General features: G+C 34.2%; 1 protein-coding gene across 4 annotated transcripts in view; it reads right to left on the minus strand.

The window, feature by feature from the left end:
• Positions 1 to 22668, minus strand: part of LOC106880268 (oxysterol-binding protein-related protein 11) — a 177224-nt gene that overhangs the window by 137284 nt on the left and 17272 nt on the right. Inside the window, exon 1 of one of the 4 annotated variants that reach the window (XM_052973273.2) lies at positions 20875 to 21416. The exons of 1 other annotated variant lie outside the window; for it this stretch is intronic. In XM_052973273.2, coding sequence (XP_052829233.1) covers positions 20875 to 21000 — 126 coding nt within the window. In that variant the 5' untranslated portion in view covers positions 21001 to 21416. Of the gene's footprint in view, positions 1 to 20874; positions 21417 to 22668 lie in introns of those variants that run through there. 2 more of the 4 variants (XM_089363744.1, XM_052973272.2) reach the window with 2 other exon arrangements.

A 22668-nucleotide genomic window follows, 5' to 3' on the forward strand; every position in this document is an offset into this window, starting at 1 on the left:
GTATTAGATTGGATTGCCTATGTTCATTCCACTACAGGATGAAGGCCTCAGCATGTTCTCTCCAGCAACCACTGTGTTATGCAGAAACCATAAAACTGAGCTTCAGGCCATACTTGTTTGACGAGCCTACTCTGCTCTGTTACACTGGCTCGACATGGTTTGGCAATAGGGTGCAATTTTTATACTCTTACCCAGGAATAATTAAGTCAATTACAATTGACCCCAGTACTTCAAGTATAAAACAGAAAATATAAAGAATCAGAAAATAAGCTAATAAATCACATTTCATAGAGAGAGTTAGTTTAACTGTGATTTTAAGCAGTTCTGGATACTTAAAATACCATAAAACCTAAGTACTAATTTATAAATGATAATATTCAAAACACTTATTTGCTATTTAGCAATTGGCAAAAAGATATTGAAACCTTACAGATTTTAAAAATGAAAGAAAATAGTTGGGAATATTTAAAATAGCACTAGATTCTTAGGAAATTTTGTAAAACATGCCATGTGTGGAATACAGTTTTTAATTATTTCTCATGATAATTATCATACAAATTTAGTCACAGTCAGGTCTGTATGGTTGAGAAGCTAACTTTGCTATAACATGGTTTCAGGTTCAATCCCACCATGTAGCACTTTGGTTAATGGTTTTCTACTATAAGCCAGCTGACCAATGACTTGAGTGAATTTGGCAGATGAAAACTGTGTGGAAGCCCATCATACATGTATGAGTGTGTGTGTGTCTTTGTGTTTGTCCCTCCACCACTTGACAACCTGTGTTGGTTTGTTTATGTTCCCCCATAACTTAGCAGTTTAGCTTAAGAGAGTGATAAAATACCAGACTTTTAAGTACTGAGATAAAAATGTTTGACTAAACTCTTCAAATTGGAATAATGGTCCCACTGATGTTATAGACACGCCTCATATGGCAATTAGAGACAAAGTGAGATATTAATTAAGAAAGTTAATGTTTAATTTAAGTTTTGCAGGTTAGGACAGCTTTCTTTCTAAAGGTCCTTTCCTAAATGGTCAAAATGAAGTTCCCAGAAAGTCTAAAACAGATCATTAGTAATTTAAGTAAAGAGACAGAGTTCAGTACATAGTATACAAAACCAATTCAAAATACAGGTGGTTTTATAACAATAGAGACAGTGAGAAGAGAATTTGGTCTAGCTAGACATACAAATATATCTGCAAACGTTTCTTATGATTCACTGAACTTGCCATTAAAGTACAGGAAATTAATGAGAGCCACTTAATGCAAAATATATATATATATGTATATAATCATAAATATACAGGGATTAGCATGGGTTGCTTCTCCAACATACTGAGAATTTAGAAATAGCAGTCGAAGAACTACTGATTCCAAACTACAAATTTGTAGTTTGGAATCAGTAGTTCTTTGACTGCTATTTCTAAATTCTCAGTATGTTGGAGAAGTAACTCATGCTAATCCCTGTATATTTATGATTATAAATGGTTTTACCGATAAAGGTTTTTTCATACTGAACTACTTGGCAAAATTGTTAATTATTAATTTTATTACTAATTGACGATTCCCTGCCCTATATCTATATCTATATCTATATATATATATTTTTCAAAAAATGTGTTTTATGTTTCAATTCAAAATTCAGGCTTGTTAAAACCAATTGATACATTTGTGAAGGCACATTGCCTAGTGATTAGAGTGTTACACTTGAAACCTTGATTTCATGATTATGGTTTCATTTCCTGGACTGGATGGTGCATTGCGTTCTTAAGCAAAACATTATCTCATGTTGTTTTGTGATTATTTCAACATCTGGCATGTGGCACAGTATGCACCTATACAGGCAATGTCAATTTGATGGAGAGAATGATCTCATGTACAGCACAAACACTTTATCACTACAAGCAAACCACTTGTGCAGTTTGTTCAGCAAGAAATTGTAGAATTGTCTTTCACAGACTCAAGCATCTACCAACAATATATCCAGTAATCATACTTTCCTCTATATTCCTAAACAGCTCTCATCATCATCATCATCATTTAATTTCCATTTTCCATGCTAGCATAGGTTAGATGGTTTGATTGAAACTGGTATGCCAGAGAGCTGCACCATGGTCCAGGTTGGTTTTGGCTTGGTTTCTATGGCTTTGTAATGCCAACCACTCCAAAGAGTGTACCGGATGCTTTTAACATGTCACTGGCATGGGGGCCTTTGACATGTTGCCAGCATGGGTGTCTTTAACATGTTACTAGCATAGGTGCCCTTAATTTGTCACTGGCACAGGTGTCCTTAATGTGTCACTGGCACTGACCCCATCTGTTATTCCACTAAGTTTGACATGTCTTCTCAAGCACAGCAAATCACCAACAGTCTGTGCCATTTTATTGCCTCCACGAGACTTGACATCCGAAGATCATATTTCACTGCTTCACTTTTGACAATATTATTTACATATTTTAAAGAGTTTATTTAAACAAAGAGCAATAATTATCAAAACTATATCTGACATTTCAGCAACTCAAGCTTGTTTATCATTTGATAAAATAAAATAAGGAAAAAAGAAATTAATAATCATCTCATCTTAAAGATAACTAATTGTTAAGTAAAAGGTCAGACTTTTATACATTGAACAAAACAGCAACTACAATAGCTGTGGATAATTTACTAACAAATCAACTGATTAGATTAGCTAATTAGTTGTCTGACTTTCATTGGCTATACAACTGCTAAACATTAACAGATTTCTTGGTAAGGAAAAACAAAATCTATAAGTCAAATATTTATTACCTGTGATAGAAGTGAGAAAAAAATAAAATGAAAATACTGGATATTGTATTTGGAGTAAATTTGAATAACAGATGAATCATATGCTTTGTATATTTGTAACCAACCAAACTTTTCTACATCAAAACAGTTTTAAATGTTTCTGTGATCAGAGAAATTAAGACTACAACTGTTGATGTACCCAACCAAATTTTACTTCCTAGCTATTTATTCTATCTATCCAGTTGGGTAACTTGCTCAAACAAGATGTCCTGATCTTCCATTGCAGTCATCATATCCAGCATCTCCACAGGTTGATCGATATATGCTCTTCTTGGTCTGCCAATATCTGTATGTCCATGCATAGGTTTCCAGAGAAAGAGATCACTGGACATTTTATCCTTGTTTCTCCAGCAGCATCCTGCAAATAATGTGTTGGTTTTTCTCTGATTACCAAGATGATTGTAGGAAGACTGCCATTCAGTCACTCACTGCTTTGTAAGATGTTGCGTGTTTTCAAGTCTTTTTTAGTTCCCAATAAGTACAATTTATATCCATCATTAGAGTGGTTGGCATTAGGAAGGGCATCCAGCTGGAGAAACTCTGCCAAATCAGATTGGAGCCTGGTGTAGCCATCTGGTTTCACCAGTCCTCAGTCAAATCGTCCAACCCATGCTAGAATGGAAAGCGGACGTTAGACGACGACGATGATGATATATATATAAGACAGGCTTCTTTCAGTTTCTATCTACCAAATCCATTCACAAGGCTTTGGTCGGCCTGGGGATATAGTAGACACCTGCCCAAGGTGCCACACAGTGGGACTGAACCAGGAACCAGGTGGTTGGGAAGCAAACTTCTTACCACACAGCCACATCTGTGCCTGTATGGTTATTTTTTTTTTACTTCTTTGTTGTTTTAAAATGCTTCTTTGCAAATATCACAACTGGCCACAAAAAAATTTTCAACAAGCATTTTATATGTATCAGATATAAAGTTGTACTATGACATAACCAGCTCATGTAGAAAAGATTGTTATTCATAAGATGACCTTAATATTATATGCCTGGAATCAGAACAATAATAATTGTATAGCTGATTATATTTCCAGTGAATAAATAGAAAAAAACAAAATAATAAAAATCAAGCAATAGAATAAAAATTATGTCTATTCAACAGGTTTAACAAGTATTTTGTAAAAACAAAATTTACAGCCCAAAAGTACATTGAAAAAGAAACCAGATAGCACTTAGCATGAACTTATAAAATGAGTGTGTGTGTGTGTGTGTGTGTGTGTGTGTGTGTGTGTGTGTGTGTGTGTGCGTGTGCGTGCGCACGTGCATGTGTGTGTGTGCACAATAGGGAAAGTGATCAGAAAAGAAACTAAAAAATATTCTGTAGCTTCTTTTCTTAATGCAGGAGTTTAGGTGAGATCTGTTTTTATGCTCAGCAATAATGAAAAACTATTGATTCGATTAGTTTTACTAATGACCAAAATGAAAACATGAAATACCCAAAAATGCCTGCAATGAGTTGTTAATGCAATTATATTTTTGCAGACTTTTAAACTTGTTAACCTTAGCTTTAGAGACGAAAGGACTCAGTTCAGTTCCTGCAATGATCAACTATACCTTTCATTCTTTTGTTGGAAGGAGGGAGCATTAATAAATCAAGTACCCGGCCCAGTGCTGGTACAGCCTTCTTTCCCTTAAACTATTACAGCCTGGGTGTTCCACTGAATCAAGGGTGGAAAGACAGAGAGTATCTATTAACTATTCTATGGACTTGGATACCTACAACTACAAAAGCATGGTACATTGGTACCTACAACAACAGAAGCATAGTACACAGGTACCTACAACAAGAACAAAAGCATAGTACATGATATCCAATCATTCTTGGTTGTGAAAACTGAAGCCCATCAATATCATGTTTGGTATCTGATTTGTCAGGTATCTTATTCCTGGATATGTCCCTAGAACTGGCCCAGAAATAAATAGTAAATCAGAAATAAAAATTCTTCCTTTGATATCAGCTCAGTATTCCTTGATTTTATCAGAAGCTCAGCGACAAAAGAATTTTTATACCAGAATATGAAGATATTCTGAAAGTGGTGTTGACTGTGATGATCAGTTTTATAGTACTAACAACTTAGTACTACTAAATATAATAAATGGAAAAAATGAATTCAATGGAATGTGAGATTGTGTGTATAAGAGTTTAAAATAAATAGTAGACGTTGCTACCAAAATTAAATGAAGTTCAAATGAATACTCTCTAATCTCATACAACAGAAGTTGATGTTAACACTAAACTACTTTTTGAGTCCCTCACATGAATGATTTTCACTGGCAAATATTGCAGAAAACATTTAGTCCCTTATCCAGAGTATAGCAATTGTGGTGTATGAATATACAACTCTTCAGCTAAAATACCAATACTTCTCTCACTCAATATTTATGATACCTCTGGAATTGGAAAAATTTACAAATATTAGAAAACTAATGGTTAAGCAGTGAGCTGGCAGAATCGTTAGCACACTGAGTAAAATGCTTAGTGGCATTTCATCTGTTTTTATGTTCTGATTTCAAATTCTGTCACAGTCAATACAATAAGTACCAGTTGAGTACGGAGGTCAATGTAATCAATTTATCCCATCCCCCAAAATTGCTGGCCTTTTGTCAAAATTTGAAATCATTATTTGAAAACTGATCAAAAAGACTACACATTGAATACTGATGAGACACTTTTTTTTCAGCCAATTCAACTAAAATAAGAAGCAATAACATTTTATTACAGAAGGATTAGGAAATCAGTATGGAGGTGTTTAGAATATAATGAATTGCTCTTTTCATTATGTTGACATTACTGTTGATAGCAAACATTTGAAAAGCTTAGAAAATACTTTACTTTAACAATAATTTTTGCAATTAGCCTAATGATAGAAAATAATTTTTTCCTAAACTAGATTTCAGAAAAAATCCTAAAGATGGCATGAAAAAATAACTAGATTGAAAGAATAAAAATCAACCAAAAATTGATATTTTATAGAAATATATTGATTGTAGGTGTATAGTTGGCCAGAAACAACAAAATTTATGTTCCCCTCACTGATGCTGCAGTGTATACAAAGCCCCAAGTGTTTTTCTCTCAAATGATTAAACCCATTCTAGACCAGCAAGTTTCACTGAAGCATACAGGTGAAATGCAAGGGGTATCCAAATGCACCAGAAACTATTTTGAAAATATGAATTTAAAGTCTTAGAAAATCCCTACTAATGCTTGATCAGCTTGAAAAAGTTTGCTTTTTATAATTCTACTATAAACAAGTATGGTTCATAAAGCATGTATGCAGTAATTTCCTATATTATTTTCTAAATTTTAAAGTTTTTGAAGGATTTTTTAACACTCCATATAAAATGTGCCACTCATTTTCCTTCTTTATTTTTTTTCCTTTAATCTTCATTGTTCAATGAAGTGAAAACGATTTAGACCCCTTGATTCAGATAGTAAATAGGAACAGTAAATAAGCAGAACTCACAGTTATAAGTAGCAAGTGTTTAAATGCTAAGTTAAAAAACATGGGCTCTGTCAAAGCAACATTGAGATGAACTTATCACTCATGCCCAATGATCCAATATTCACGAAACTCAGAAATGGCTAAGAAAAAAAAAAAAACAGACTACTTTAAATATGTAATTCAATACCAAAATTCTGACATCAAAGCTTATCCTAAATAATTTTCTCTTTTATTCCAATGTTAATGTTGAAATGTATGGCAGTAGAAGGTGAACTCTAACTCATTATACATAATCCTTTCTACTATAGACACAAGGCCTGAAATTTTGAGGGATGAGGTTAGTCAATTACATCAACCTCAGTATTCATCTAGTACTTATTTTATCAATCCTGGAAGGATGAAAGGCAAAGTCAACCTAGGTTAAATTTCAAAATCAGAATGTAAAGATGGATGAAATGCAGCTAAGCATTTTGTCTGGTGTGCTGATTCTGCCAGCCCACCACTTTAATAATAATAACTCAATAATAACTCAATAATAATAGCTCAACTCAAGGAACCTTGTGACTACCATCAACATATGGGCTGTTGCTGTAGTCTGCTATAGTGCACCCATCCTGAAATAGACATGAGCAGAGATTAACCAACTCAATTGCACTACCCAAAAGACAATGACAATGCATGGTGCCCTCCACCCTATGGTGAATGTACACAGGCTCTACATGAAGAGGTGCAAAGGTGTACATGGACTAATTAGTGTACAGGAGTGCATCAACAGTGAAAGAAGAAATATGGCAGAATATTTGGTAAACAGCAACAAGACTTGCTATAGTATGCTGCTAATGCAGGATTTACCAAAAATGGAGTTGAGAGTGCTAATGAAATCTGTGAAACTAAAAACTTAAAAGACTAGGAAGCATCATGGAGGTGACTCAGCAGGGGTGACTTAAAAAAAAGGTTGAAAGTCTAGTCATTGCTGCCCAGGATCAGGCATTGAATACCAACTCAGTGAAAAAGGGGTATGTACCAAACAAGTACAATGAACCCCTGCAGAATGTGTAGGAAGAGGATCAAAAGTATGACTCACATTGTTCGTGCTTGTGAAAGTCTTGCACAGAATGAGTACAAGTACAGACATGACAAGGTAGCCCAAAACCTTCACTGGCTACTATACTAGAAATATGGATATGAGGAAATGGGTGCTTGGTACCAACATACACCAGAAAAGGTAATGGACGAAAAGGGGAAAGCAAAAATCCTCTGGGACTTTGACCTCCAGACTGACGAGGTTTAGAGCACCAAAGACCAGATATAGTAACCTTTAGGAGGGACAAACAAGAGCTCCTAATAATTGACATGGAAGTGCCAGGAGATTAACATATCATGAAAGAAAGAGAAAAGATTGATAAATATGGAGACCGGGGAATTTAGATCAGTAAGATGTGGCAGCTACAAGAGACAAACATAAAGGTTGTCTCTGTTGTCATCAGAACATTGCGTTCAATACCACTCAACCTGAAGAAACATCTCGAAACTTGAGAAGTACCCTACAATCTAGGTGTATTGCAAAAATTGGCATTACTTGGAACTACACGCATGTTGCATAAACTACTGTCTGTCTGAGGTTCTTGTTGTGACTTGACAGACAGTACAAAACCCCAGAAAACACAATATCTTCAATCAACATCATGATATTGGATACTGTGTGACATCTTAAATAATTATTATAATGGTTTCAAATTTTGGAACAAGGCTAGCAATTTCAGGATAGGGGATTAAGCTGATCACATTGACCCCAGTGATCAACTGGTACTTATTTTATCGACCCCAAAAAGATAAAAAGCAAAGTTGACAGCAGCAGAATTTGAACTCAGAATATACAGCCAGTAAAAATACTGCTAAGCATTTTCTCTGGCATGCTGATTCTGCCAGCTCACCATGATGATAATAATAATAATAATAATAATAATAATAATAATAATATTCTATAAAGATTGACATAACTCTTCACAAAGGTAAATAGATAATAAGTTTGAATGATATTTTGACAGCTCGTCTGTCTTTTGCAAGTTGATTTGAAAAAGATAGACGAGCTGTTGAAATATCGTTCAAACCTTTAAATAAATATATGACAATTGCATTGCACTCTTATTGTCTAATAATAATAAGAATCCTTTCTTCTATAAGCACAAGCCTTGAAATTTTGGTGGGGATGAGGCTAATCAGTTACATTGACCCTAGTGCTTGACTGGTACTTATTTCATTGATCCTGAAAGAAGAAAGGCAAAATCAATTTCAGTGGCATTTGAACTCAGACCGTAAAACCAGAAGAAATGCCACTAAGCATTTTGTCTGGCATGCTAATGATTTTGCCCCATCCAGCAACTACATAATTGGGGTGCTTTTTGTCTTTTTTTTTTAATATTTTTAGTTTTTCCATAATGAAGAGTATTTTTATTAGAAAGGTTATAACTTGAAAGTTATGATATTGAACCTTCTTTGAAATCTTGTGGTTTAATACTTTCATTTGATATTTCAATTATCATTAGATACATTCTAATGATGTTTAAGGTTGGTGATTTTCACTCAAAATTCTTGTGAAAACCAACATTTGATCCATAGATGTCAAATAATACCATCCTATGTTGCAAACAATCAAGTCAGATGATTAGGAACTAGATTCCAATGATGCTTGGTCTTCTGCAATTAGTTTAATGAGGAAAAATAAACAATTTCTGTTTTTAAACCTACAGTTGACCTTTCCATATTCTCACAGCCTGTTGCAGAAAACCAATGGAAACAGTTTCCTTGGACAAGTTATTAAAGGCAAAACTCAAAGTGCAGGAACTGGAATCAAACTATAATAATATTCAAGGAAATTATTGCATATTTTGCTAGCTCTTTCTATCCACACTCTCCAATGAACAGATCACAACTCTCAAGAAACTTACTGAAGAAGCATCAACAGCCCCAGATAGAAGACATTGTATTTCCTTCTCACTTGGTCTCAGAAACCTAATATAAAGGGAAAAAACTTTATCCTCTTATTGGTCAACATTCCATCGATTGAAACTTTTCTTAATCCTTCCAACCAATTTTTTTCCAAATATTCAAACCACATTTACACACACACACATAGTCAACTTTCTCTTTATAGAGCTTACATAAGACATGAAAAAAAAAAATCTTCAATATAGTTTGGATGATAGGCATCCTTACCAGTGTAGCAGAGAAAGTCTAACCCTTTGGCATTTAAACTGACCATATCTGGCCAAAATAGTCTACTTATTTTATATTCAAAGCAGCTAGATCAGACCTCTTACACCTACACAACAATGTCATTCTAAAGATAAACGATCACATCACTGAAATCTTGAAGCTACAAGGTATTGCATGATTAATTCAAAGCAATGTGAATAAATAAGCACTGCATTTGACAGGGTAATCTGAATGTTAAATGGATAAGACATACTAAAGGATTCAATTTGTTACTTCAAAACTCTTCAGCCATTCAAATTTATAAGTTGCTTAGGTCTTTCTCAATACATCATAGTCTTATGACCACATGGAACATGGACATTAAACGATGATGATCATAGATTAACAGCAAATGTGTTTCATAACTGACTCAAATAAACATGACAATTTTCTGTTTTAATGCTCATACATGTCTCTACTAGTTAGTTATTATATAATAATCACATAGAGCTACAGCTTCAGATTTAAATGGGGTGGGGATGAACTGTAATAATAATAATAATAATCCTTTCTACTATAGGCACAAGGTCTGAAATTTGGGGAGAAGGGACTAGTGAATTACATTGATCCCAGTGTTTCACTGATACTTATTTTATCCCAAGAGGATGAAAGGCAAAGTCAACCTCGGCAAAATTTGAACTCAGAATGTAACACTGGACGAAATACCACTAAGCATTTTGCCTGGTGTGCCAATGGTTCAGCCAGCTTGCTGCCTTAATAATGATAATAATAATACAGCAGGATTTACCAAAAATGAACTTGAGAGTGCTCATGAATTCCTATCATGAATAGCCAATGAGAAAGAAGAAATCCTACTCTGCATGGAATTACAGGATCAGTTCCACCGTGCAACTAACAACTTAAAAGGCCAGGAAGGATCATGGAGGTGGCTCAGCAAGGGTGACCTAAAGAAAGAAGACTGAAAGCCTAATCATCACTACCCGCATTGAATACCTACTCAGTGAAGAAGGGATATATACCACACAAGTGCAACGAACCTCTGCAGAATGTGTAAGAAGAGGATCAAAAGTGTGACTCACATTGTTAGTACTTGTGAAAGTCTTGTGCAGAATGAGTACAAAAGCAGACACAACAAGGTAGCCCAAAACCTTCACTGGCTACTATGCTGGAAGTATGGATATGAGGTAACAGGTGCTTGGTACCAACATATAAAAGTTTTAACCCTTGTGATACCAACCTGCCTAGCTCTGTGGTACAAACATCTTGTTTTCAAGAGTCCTGAATTAAAATCTTCCATCAGAACTTAGTGTTAATTTATGATCCAAACACCAATTGATAATGCCAAAGTTATTTTCCTAAATTCTTCATTATTTTTAAAATTAAAGTAAAGACAGAGTATGTCAATAGAAATATGCTAACAAAAGGGTTAATAAGAAATAAGACCAGAAACTCTACTGTTATCTGGGAACTGGCTACACTCAATAAGCAGAAAAGATGGATATAGGAAATTCTATATGGTTTACCAAGATTAACCCTTTCGTTACCAACCTGGCTGAAACCGCCCCTGTCTGTGTAGTACAAATGTTTTGTTTTCGTACGTTTTGAATTAAAATCTTCCACCAAACCTTAGTCACAATTTATGTTCCTAACACTAGCTTAATGATAACCAAGTTATTTTACTAAATTCTTTGTTATATTTAAAGTATTTGAAAGAAACACAGAACATCTCAACAGAAATATGGTAACAAAAGGGTTAATGTAAATTATGAATGCACAAAATATGTAGTGAAATAACAGGCTAACTGAAAGCAAAGATATCCTTTGTAGCAGATACACACGAATAGTTAGCAATCAGAGTACCCATAATAAAATTCTTTCAAATGCATAGTAGAGAAAGAATGAGGTGGAATGAGTCAAGAACAGTGTTGATTGCAGAGTTTGAATGAGGCAGTATGTCTGTCAATAAGTGATAACTCAAATGATAACTCAATCCAAGAATCTGTAGAAGAAGAAGGCAAAAGAAGATATGGAAGGAAGTGATGGTGAAGGCAGAACCTCACAAAAAAGATGACAAGGGATTCTAACAAGAGGAGAGTTGTTATGCTGGAGCAGAATACTCGCTCAACAAATGCAAGCAGGGAAAAGAACAGATGTAAAAATGAAACTGACAATAGCAACTGAGGATCAGAAAACTGAGAAATTAAAACCAGGTCACAAACTTGATTCATCATGAAATGAACACAGAATTTTCTTATCATATCTACATATCATGACTTGCACTTTGATACCGAAGAGGGTTAGATAATAATATGCATCATACAAATCTTCACACCATCTCACACACACACACACACACACACACACACCCCTCTCACTCATCTTTTTCCTCAATACAGAGATTGATGTTAGTGTTAAGTAAACACATTCATTTACTCTAATTATCTTTTCTGATATATATATATATATATATATATAACCATTATCATATTTCTTTACTGCAACACATGCAGCAGGTGCTGCCAATAAACAAGACTGTTCAAAACTAAGATAACGCCAGGTCATAAAGAAATGAAAGTCATCAACTTATAACAGTTTTAGTTGCTCTAAGAATAAGTTTACATGAAAGGTCACTTGGAAAAGTGATAAAGAATTAAGATTTATGAGTAAAGAATGGAAAGAAATTTTACCACTTGGTCATCTGGAAGCTTCTATTAGTCTTGATTTCTTGATATTTCCCTCTACAGTAACCAGAAAAATGTATGGCTTGGTGATTAGATTATTCGTCTCATGATCATAAGGTCATGAATTTGATTCTTGGCAGTGTATTGTGTCCTTGGGCAAGACACTTTATTTCATGTTGCTTCAGTCCACTCAGCAATCAAATATGAGTTGTACCTATATTTCAAAGGGCCAACCTCGTCACAGTATGTTATAATGAATCTCCGAGAACCACATTAAAGGGTACCTGTGTCTGTGGAGTATTCAGCCGCTTGCATATTAATTTCATGAGCAGGCTGTTCCATTGATCAGATCAACTGGAACCCTCATCGTCATAAACAACAGAGTGCCAGTTATTTAACCAGAAAGTTACCAATTCTTCTTTCCTTGTTATAACAAAGTATTTTATAGTAACACATTTTGTGGTCATTTAGTATAATGCTATTGCGTTATGGTTTTAATTACTCCTAGTCAGTAGTACTTTTAGAGATCAGCATCTCCATTCTAGATTCTGTCTTCTCTCTCTCTTCAGATAAGGAACAAGACTGCATGCATACTATATACATGAATTAATTTTCATTTTAATCATTCAAGGGCATTTTACAAACAGTATATCACACATATACAGGCAGATGTATATGACAAAAACTGCACATGCTAAAAATACATGCTATAAAATCAATATTTCATAAAAACAAAATGTGTTGGTATGAAATACAATTCTCTTTATTTTTTTTTTTTTTCTCCCTTGTCTCAGCAACCCTACAAACATTCAGTGGTGCTGCCCTTTCTTATCTGGCTATGGCTGAAAGAGATTTTCTTTCTATGATAATAGAAATTTGGTGAAAGGTTTCAGAATTTCCAATTTTCTTCAGAAACCTACATTTCAAATCGTTATCACTGTATAACTATATATAACAATATAAATGCCAATATAAAAAGAACAAATCTAGTATATATATATATATATATATATATATATATATATATATATATATATATATATATATAAGCTCATCCTTAAATTATGTGGTTTCTACCAAATGTCTACTCATAGATTTTTAAAAAAATCCTATCACAGTATTTCACAGAGAATCATAAAAGCTAGGCTTTTTAAAAATAGAATTTGCTTTATATTAGGTGACTGGAATTTATTTTTAATAGTAAAAAAAAAATAGTAAAGTTGGAATTGTTTGTCTTTCCTTTTTTTTCCCACAGAATACTCTACCCATCACAATCAACATGCTTGACAATTGTACAGTTTTATAAATAGGTAATGTTAATTGAAGTATAACAGCTGATTAGAGGAATAGAATAGTCTAAATAGTCATTGCAAAAATAAATCACATTTATAAATAATTCCACATCATTCTGTCTGTGAACGAAAATGTTAATGACAGAAGTTGAAATAGTATAACATAATTACTTTGTACTAACAATAGTAATGTGGTTGCATAGTGGCTGGTGATGTGGTGTGATGGTGTGTGTGTTGCAGTGAAGTATGAGGTCGTGATGGAAATAGATATTAGAAACCTCTATTTTGTACTCATATGAGAGTGTATGTAAGTCAGCAAGCTTACAGCTGGGTCATTCAATCAGCAAAAAACAATGCTACCCACCATTTTAACTAATAAACCACATCAACTAGTTTTTCACTAAAATAGAGAACAGAATGGATACATTTACAAATTACATAAAAACAGATTCCGAATAAAATAAACCTATTCCAAATAAGGAAGGTTTAGTTTATCGAAAGATCAGAACAAGTTCTATCACATACTGAAGGAAATCTGCTACTGGTAACCATGTAATCCTGGGGTACCTACTTACTATGAAGTGGTCAGCAGCTATGCAGACCCTCTACTAGGCTTGCCTAGTGAGAATGGTGTCTGGACAACAAGTAGGATTAAAACAAACAAATCAAAAGCAAATGAACTTGAGAGCCAAGGGTACTTACATCCCAAGGAGGAGATGTGCACCACAAAAATTACCAAACTTAATCAAACCCTCGAATAGAAGTTATAGCAATATTTAATACTATACTGGACAGGGCCTAGGTTAATAACAGCCAAATTCCTCAGTGAAGTACAGCAAGATGGGGTCGATAGTAAGAAGGTCCAAGACTGGCACAAAAAATTTCAAGCACCTCAACGCCAGAGAGGTTGTAGGAACCTGAATGTTGAAAATGATAAACTACTTACCACAAATAATGGTTTCAACTTTTGTCACAAGGCCAGTACATTCGGGGAAGGGGATAAGTTATTTCCATCAATCCCTGTCCTCAACTGGTACTTATTTTATTGAGCCCCAAATGGATGAAAGGTAAAGTGACCTTGTCAGAATTTGAACTCAGAATGTAAAGACAGATGAAATGCTACTGAACATTTTACACAGCATGCTAACAATTCTGCCAGCTCACTACCTTACAATTATTACAAATTCAAATGCCACCAGATACTACTACAAAAAGTACAGTGACCCCTTGGGCAACAACTACCTTACAGTCTAAATTAGTAAGTTAAAAAGATATCCTACATGAAAACATTCAGTACAACCAGGATGTATTGTTATTTTATCACTTGAGTGTTTATCCATTGTTGGAAGTCAGTTCAGCAGAACTCATCCCTTCCTATGCAACACTTATAGAGGAGGTAGTGTAAGTTAACAGTTGTCAATTACATACTGCTACCACTGCTTACAGTGGTGAATTACTTCATCTCAGCTTGACACTCATCCAGCAGGCCTATGATCAAAGTCTTCCTGTCTTTTTCTTTCAGACACTGCATATCTAATATTATATTATCAAATGTGCCCTATAATCTTTCAAGTGGAGCCACTGTGTACACACTCACTTAACTAGTTGAGAGGTGCAATCAGTTCATGTACCACAGCAGTGATTAATTGTTGATATTTTATTGTAGTTATTTTCTAGAATTTTGAACAGGCCAGAGAGGAGACAAAAGATATTGCCAGAAAAATGTCAGAAGCAACTGAGAAAGTAAGCCATTACATCTGGTTCAAGAGAGAAGACAAGTCATACAGCAAGAACAGGTAGTGACCTTGGCAGAATTTGAACTCAGAACATGACGGCAGATGAAATACCGCTAAGCATTTCGCCCGGTGTGCTAACGTTTCTGCCAGCTTGACTTCTACCAGTTTCTGTCTACCAAATTCATTTACTATGCATTAGTAAGCACAAGGTAGAAGACACAGCTGAAGGTGCTGTGCAATGGGACTGAACCCAGAACCATATGGTGAAAGATTCAAAAACCTACATTAACTGCCATAAACAGGAAGAAGTAACTTTGAAATTACCATTTGAATGTCTGTACTTTAAATGAAATTGTAAGCAAGCTGTGAGAAAAATTTATTTTTAAATTACAAAAATAACTAATTTCTGGAATTCTAAAAATATCACTTTACCATTTATGTATCCAGTACATAAGATGGCATCAAAAACAAGATATTAAAGCAAGAAGTGGGGAAACAGCAGCTCAAACAGTGGCCTGCAATTTATAACAGCTTTGTGTGCCATCAATATCATCTTCATTGATTTTACTGTCACTTTTTCATGCCGGTATGGGTTGAAATGGATTTTTTTTTTTTTTTTTGTTGAGGATCTGTTTTGCAGCCAGATACCACCTTTTGTAATCCCCTCATATTATACACAACGATATGTATTTTTTAAAGTCTACTACATATATATGTATGTATACACAATGATACACATTTCTTAAAGTTTTTCTGATGAGATCAGAATAATATCAAAACATGTCTAAAATTGCCTCCTATACTTATTGGAAAAATGAGACATTGACTCTCACCTTTTTTCTTCACAACATATTTCTTTCAAAATAGCTTTTGAACACTCTATACATTAAACATAAAAGCAGAAGCTAATAGCTATACAAAATATAAGTAGTGTCATATTTCTTAGCTTTAGAAAAGCTAAAGGCTAAAAGCAATCAGCTCTTAAGATGGACAAACTGATGTAACGCTAGGTTATCAGATTAAGTACAACAAACTTGAAAAGGTTTATAGATGAAATAACAGATAAAGATTGATTGAGTGATTATTGCTGTGGTGTATGCAATCCATGCCAGCATGGATGACACAAAAAGAAAACGGAAAAGTAATGATGGTTGTAATGACAACGATGACAATGATGTTGTTAGGTAAATTATATGACAAGGGTTGTTGAGAGAAACATTTTCACTAAGACATTAGAAAGGTTAGAATTATTAGCCCAGACAAACTGTCCATCTCATGGGTTGTCTATCATGTTGGAAATAGGTATTACATGTAGAATGTTACTGGCAAAATACTACCATCTGGTCCAGAGAGATTTATCCATCACTCAGTCACAAAAAACCAGTTTAAAAACTCATCTTTATGACACACTGTAGTATGTAGAACATTAAACTTTTCTGTTGATAGCCTTTATAATAAACCATATAAATCATAGATCAAAGTTTAAACGTTCACTTTTCTTACAGATTAAAAACTTTTTTTTTTAAAATTTGCACAGCAAAGTGTACAGAGTATAAATCTTCAGCAAATAATATTAAGCTAAAAAGCCAACAGCACAATTTATAGGCAATAAGTTATAGTGCTCCCAGCAATCTACCAAACAAAAAAAATTCCATTTTACTGTCAAAAGCAATAACTACCATTGCCAATAACATTAGAAATTTATTCCAAAATAGACTTATACAACATTTCTTTTTCTTTTTTGCTTCAATTCAAGAACACCTCTTGAGAATAAATTAAAAAAATTTAATGACTATTTTTTCCCCCCATCTCATTCAAAGCTGTCAAACTGTAGATGAGAAATCTAAGTCGTGTAAAAACAGAAATTGAGGAAAAAGTTAAAAATTAACCAAAAGTGGATTCCTTAATTCCTGTGATACTATTCTGAAATGAAAATTCAAAAGCTGTCCCTGACTAATTTTTGCAAGAAGAATGTAAATATTTATAGAAAGTAATTCAATTTTTATAGGCTTTTGTTTGAAACTGGATTGTCAACTTCTATTTTCTTAAAAAATAAGTAATTATATTTATAGAACAGATTTGAGACTGAAAATTAACTTCCTTGTCTATTTCTTCTTATCTTGTCATCCTTTTCTTCATACCTTCTGCTTTTATTTTGTCCTTATAATTACTGTACAACCCCTTTTATCACTCAGTCTCTCCCTTTCTCACTATTTCAATGCTAACGTTGCCCTCCCCCCTTTGCCCTGCCATACTAACACTCAGAATTTATTCCTCTGCAGTTACAGGGGCCCACATTAAGCCCTCAGTCTTGCAGATTGCAAGGTAACCCCACTGGTACTGATGTAATAATTAAAAAAAAAAAACATCTAACATATAATGTAAAGTAGTTGGTGTTAGAAAGGACACTCAGCTGCAGAAACCATGTCACATCCTGTTGGACCATTCAACCCATGCAAATACAGAAAACAGTTGTTAAATAATTATGATGGTGCAAAACTGTTAAGTAGGTGAAGCATGAGTGAATAGTTAAGAAGTTTATTTTCCAGCTAAAAGGTCCCAGGTCTGATCCTACAGCATAGCATCTAAGGCAGTGATTCCTTATGTGGGGCATATGTTCCACTATTGGAGCCTGGGAAAATTGTGTTGGAACATGGCATACAAATTTTTTTTTTTAATGGGACATGGAATTGTGAATATTTTTTCCTTAGTTAATATGTACCTTTTTTTGTACTCAGTACTTAAGAATTACCAGTATTTTCTTTTGTATTAAATAACTGTGTTAAAATATTCGTTCCAAATTTTGGCACAGAAATTCTGTGGGAAGGGCTAAGTTGATTAGATCGACCTCAGTGCTCAACTGCTATTTATTTTATCAACCATGAAAGGATGAAAGGCACAGTCGACCCCAACAGCATTTGAACTTAGAATGTAATAACATGAAATACCACTAAGCATTTTGTCCAGCATGCTAACAATTCTGCGAGCTCACCAACTTGTTGTCATAGCATATTAAAAAATAAGGTCTTTTTCTAACCACCAGCTAGGCATACATTTTTCTGAAAAGTTATAGCGAGGCCTGCCAAGGGGAAAATAAGTTGGAAAATATTTATCTAAAGTGAATGTCATTTCACTGTCTTAGGTTGACAGAAACTATAGAAGTCAGTCAGGTGGATTGAACCTGTAGTTCAGATTGTACAGCCTTGTCACACTGATTCTTCCTGATAATTACATTAAGAGTACATTTGTCTATGGAATGCAGCCACTTAGACATTCAGTTGGACAAGCAACTGAAATCTCATCACCAAATGACAGAGATCCACCACCATTTGTGAAACCAAAAGAGAAAAAAAATAACTTTCACATTTATAAAAGTCTTTTGTATTCTTCATTTTGTTGAATTTCTTACATCTTTTATCTCTTACTTGTTTCAATCATTAGACTGTGGCCATGGTGGAGCACTGCTTTGAAGAATTTGAGTGAAACAAATCGACCCCAGAACTTTTTTTTTTTTTAAAGCCTAGTATTTTATTGGTCACTTTTGCCAAACTGCCAAGTTGCAGGGATGTAAGCATACTAACACTTGTTGTCAAACACAAACACACATATTATATATGATGGGCTTCTTTCAGTTTCCATCAACCAAATCCACTTAGTCAGCCCTAGGCTATAGTAGGAGACACTTACCCAAGGCACCATGCAGTGGGTTTGAACCTGGAACCAAGTGATTGAGAAGGAAACTTCTTACCACACAAGCACGCCATGCTTAATTTTAAATTGTGACTATCACTTTTTTCGAAAAGCTTTACATTCGAATTGCGCACAAGATACCCCCCCCACACACACACACACCATTTTAGTCAATTTTTTGACATACCTACCTAAGTATATACCCACAAGACTTTCAGAAGAATGGATATTTTTTTTAATGAAATTTTCTACAAATATCTTCCAGATGGTAATGATTACAATTCTATCGAATTTAATATTATTTAAAAAATATACATACTGACAAATCACAATTTTTCAAAGTTTCAAGTTTAATTTTGTAAATATATATGTAAGGTGTGTCAGTATGCACGAGTGCGCACCCAGCGATTTTTTCATTTTCTTTTTTTTTTCAAATTCCTAAATAATCGTAATTTACACCATCTAAAAGATATTTGTAGAAAATTTCATTACAAAATATATTTTTTCTAAACGCTATGAGAATATAAAGTCGGCGGAGCACAATTGTATTATAATGCCCCATTTTTAAAAATGTTTTACTGGTTTCATTTTGTAAATCATGTATCTATTACATTGTAGAAGTATTAGCGTGTGGGCTGCTGGCAAAAAAAGTTTTGAGAAACGCAGTCCTGAAGATTAGGAATAAAAATCTTAACGACACTAGACTGGAAATGACTGCGGTGACGGTGGGTAAATGAATGATTTCTTAAATAAGCATAAGGTCTCACATTTGGTGTAAAGGTGGCTAAATTTCGATATGAGTACCGTAGTTGTCAAATACCTAAGATCACCGTAAAGTTTAACAGATTATATTATCGACCACATTACTTGGCTGGTGGTATTTTATTTGATCGATCCCAGAAGAAAGTCGGTATGTCGGCAGGATCTGAACTCGAAGAGTATTGACAAAATAATGAAGTAAAAGAAAAGGTGAGGTGTCATATAAAGCACACAATCCGAAACTTTTAAAGGATTAAAAGAAGCCTTTACAATAAATAATCAAATAATTGATAATTCTTTCTATTTTAGACACAAGGCCTGAAATGTTAAGGGGGGAGGTAGTCAATTACAATGTATAAACCTAACAATGAAAACACATATACTCAATAAAAGTATTAATTTTATCGACTCCAGAAAAGATAAAAAAAAGCAAAGTTGCCCTCAGCAGAATATAACAACAACAACAACAAGTGCAAATTTAGCTTCTCTTACTGTTTGTAACTAACATATTTATTAAAGAAAATAGTTAACAATGCTTCGTACAAAAACATCCAGATTTTATTAATTACCACTAAACTAATAACAGAAATTGAACAAGATACCCCATAGTTAAACACAACTGAAATATGTAGAGAGAGAGAGAGAGAGATTTTATACACTTATATACAATTCTCACTCGCACAAACGAAAGCCCATGTACACATACACAACACCCTCAAACTCATGTATATATTCACCTAGATTTATATACAAGTGCATTCACATACATGTAGTATGCAGGCGCACGCATACACCTACATGTATACAAACAAGCATACACGCACGCGTGTGTATGTATGTGCATATATATATATATATACACACACATAATCAGACATATATACACATAATCGCACACACATATATATATATACACACACGCATATATATACATATATACACACACATACATACACACACATACATATACATATATACACACACACACATATATATATATACACACACATACATACACGTAAGTATATGCACGCACATATACATTCATACATAATTACATATACACACGCACATTTTATATACACACAAAAATACTATATAAGCGTAAGAAAAAACTTTCCTCGATATCAAGCAAAAAAATGCAATAAAAATATTTGGGGGGGAAAAAAAAGTAAATAAAAAAAGCAAATAGAGATGTCTATGCTTGTTTCTACTAACCAAACATTCCTGAACAGAGTTTGAAGTCCGAGGATACCGATTCCATTGTCCCTGAAGATTACTATTGCTCCGTTTTTTTATTAAATTCTTCATGTCACTCGGCCCAACAAGTTGGTGTAATAGCATGAAGGAGAAAGTGTTGCCGGCCTAACAACACTGACACACACACGCGGTAAAGTGACGCTGTTGAGGTTTAACTTAGGACCCACCCGGACCAGGCACAACGGAAGTGAACCAAACCGGAAAAGAAGAAAAAATCAATCACATCAACAATACAAATAGGTTTCGTTAACTTTTTGTTTTTCTTTTCTTTTCTTTTCTTTCGAAGTGGTGGTGGATTTTTGTTCTTTCTTTTCTGTTAGTCTGACTTTATTTCAGAGAAAAAAAATCGTTTCTCGTACAATAATTACCAAGTCTGAATTTAAATATATATTTCAAAAATTACAACAAATATTAGTTTGGATTTGTTGAGTCAGTGTACTTTGTTTGAGAGACGTGTGCAAGGCAGTGGTTACTTTCTTTCACACCCCATCCATTCATTTATTTTACTTCGCTCTTTTTCCTATGCTCCTCCCACTTTCTCTGTACTTTTTTCTCATTTTCTCTTCAATACAAACTCTCTCTCTCTCTCTCTCTCTCTCTCTATATATATATATATATATATATATATATATATATATATATATATCCGCACACAAAAATTGTCACATGTGACATGTTTTCTCTCAAGTTATAAAATACGCATTTCCAATCTCTTCTCTCCCACCCAAACCACCCCTATCCCTATTATAGTCACACGTAAACATACATTGTCTATACAATTGTGCCACCCGCTCTGAATTTGTTTCCTCATAAATTCCTGAAAAATGGATTATCTTTTGACGGAATTTTCTACGAATATGCTCCAGCTGGTGAAGTTCCGATTATATCAGAATTCGTTGTGAAAAAGTTTTTTTCCGAGCGTGGAAAGAGGAGTTTCGAAAAATTTACTTGAGTTGATTTTGTTTCTTCATGAATAGATATTTTTTAAAGAAATTTTCTATAAATACATTTCAGATGGTGTTATATTACGATTATATCGGAATTTAGTATGCAATAAGAAAAACTGGTAGGCTTGTCTACGTACATATTGACACATCACAAAAGGAAACTTGAAATTTTGAAAACAAGTGTGATGTGTCAGTATGTATGTATACGAACCCACTAGCGTAGATAGAAGGAGAGGGCTGGGGCTGTACTTTTAAAGGGGTCTGCTGTAGGCAATGTGTGCGAACCCACTATTTTTTTTTCTCTCTCTTTTACATATTAAATTTTGATATAGTCGTAATGAACATCTGAAATGTCTTTGTCGAAAATTTCATTAAAAAAATATCCATTTTTCTGAAAGTTATGAAGAAACAAAACCGGCTTTTGTGAAGTTTCAGACCCCAAACTTTGTTGAAAAAAGTTCGCAATAAATTCCAATATAATCGGAATCTGCACCATTTGAAGCATATTTGTTAAACAAAAAATAGCATTCAAAAATATCCATTTTGGGGTGGGTTATGAACAAACAAATTCGGGAGGGCACGTTTGTGTAGCTATGCTCTTTTTTTTCTTCTTCTTCACATATCATACCGTCTGTTCCAGCTCGTATGCGAGCATTGGGTTCGTCAGTTTCTATCCAGTCTCCTAGGAAGACGTTTGTGCCGAATGTGACTTTGGAGTCCGAGTCGGTGGTGAAAGAGTCGTGGGCAGAATTCGCACAGGATGGTCGGTGCGGATCGAGGATGTTGAAGACGCTCCTTTCTTGTG

Source organism: Octopus bimaculoides, chromosome 15 (assembly GCF_046866305.1).
Source record: "Octopus bimaculoides isolate indiv1 chromosome 15, ASM4686630v1, whole genome shotgun sequence".
In the NCBI taxonomy this organism is placed as follows: Eukaryota; Metazoa; Mollusca; class Cephalopoda; order Octopoda; family Octopodidae; genus Octopus; species Octopus bimaculoides.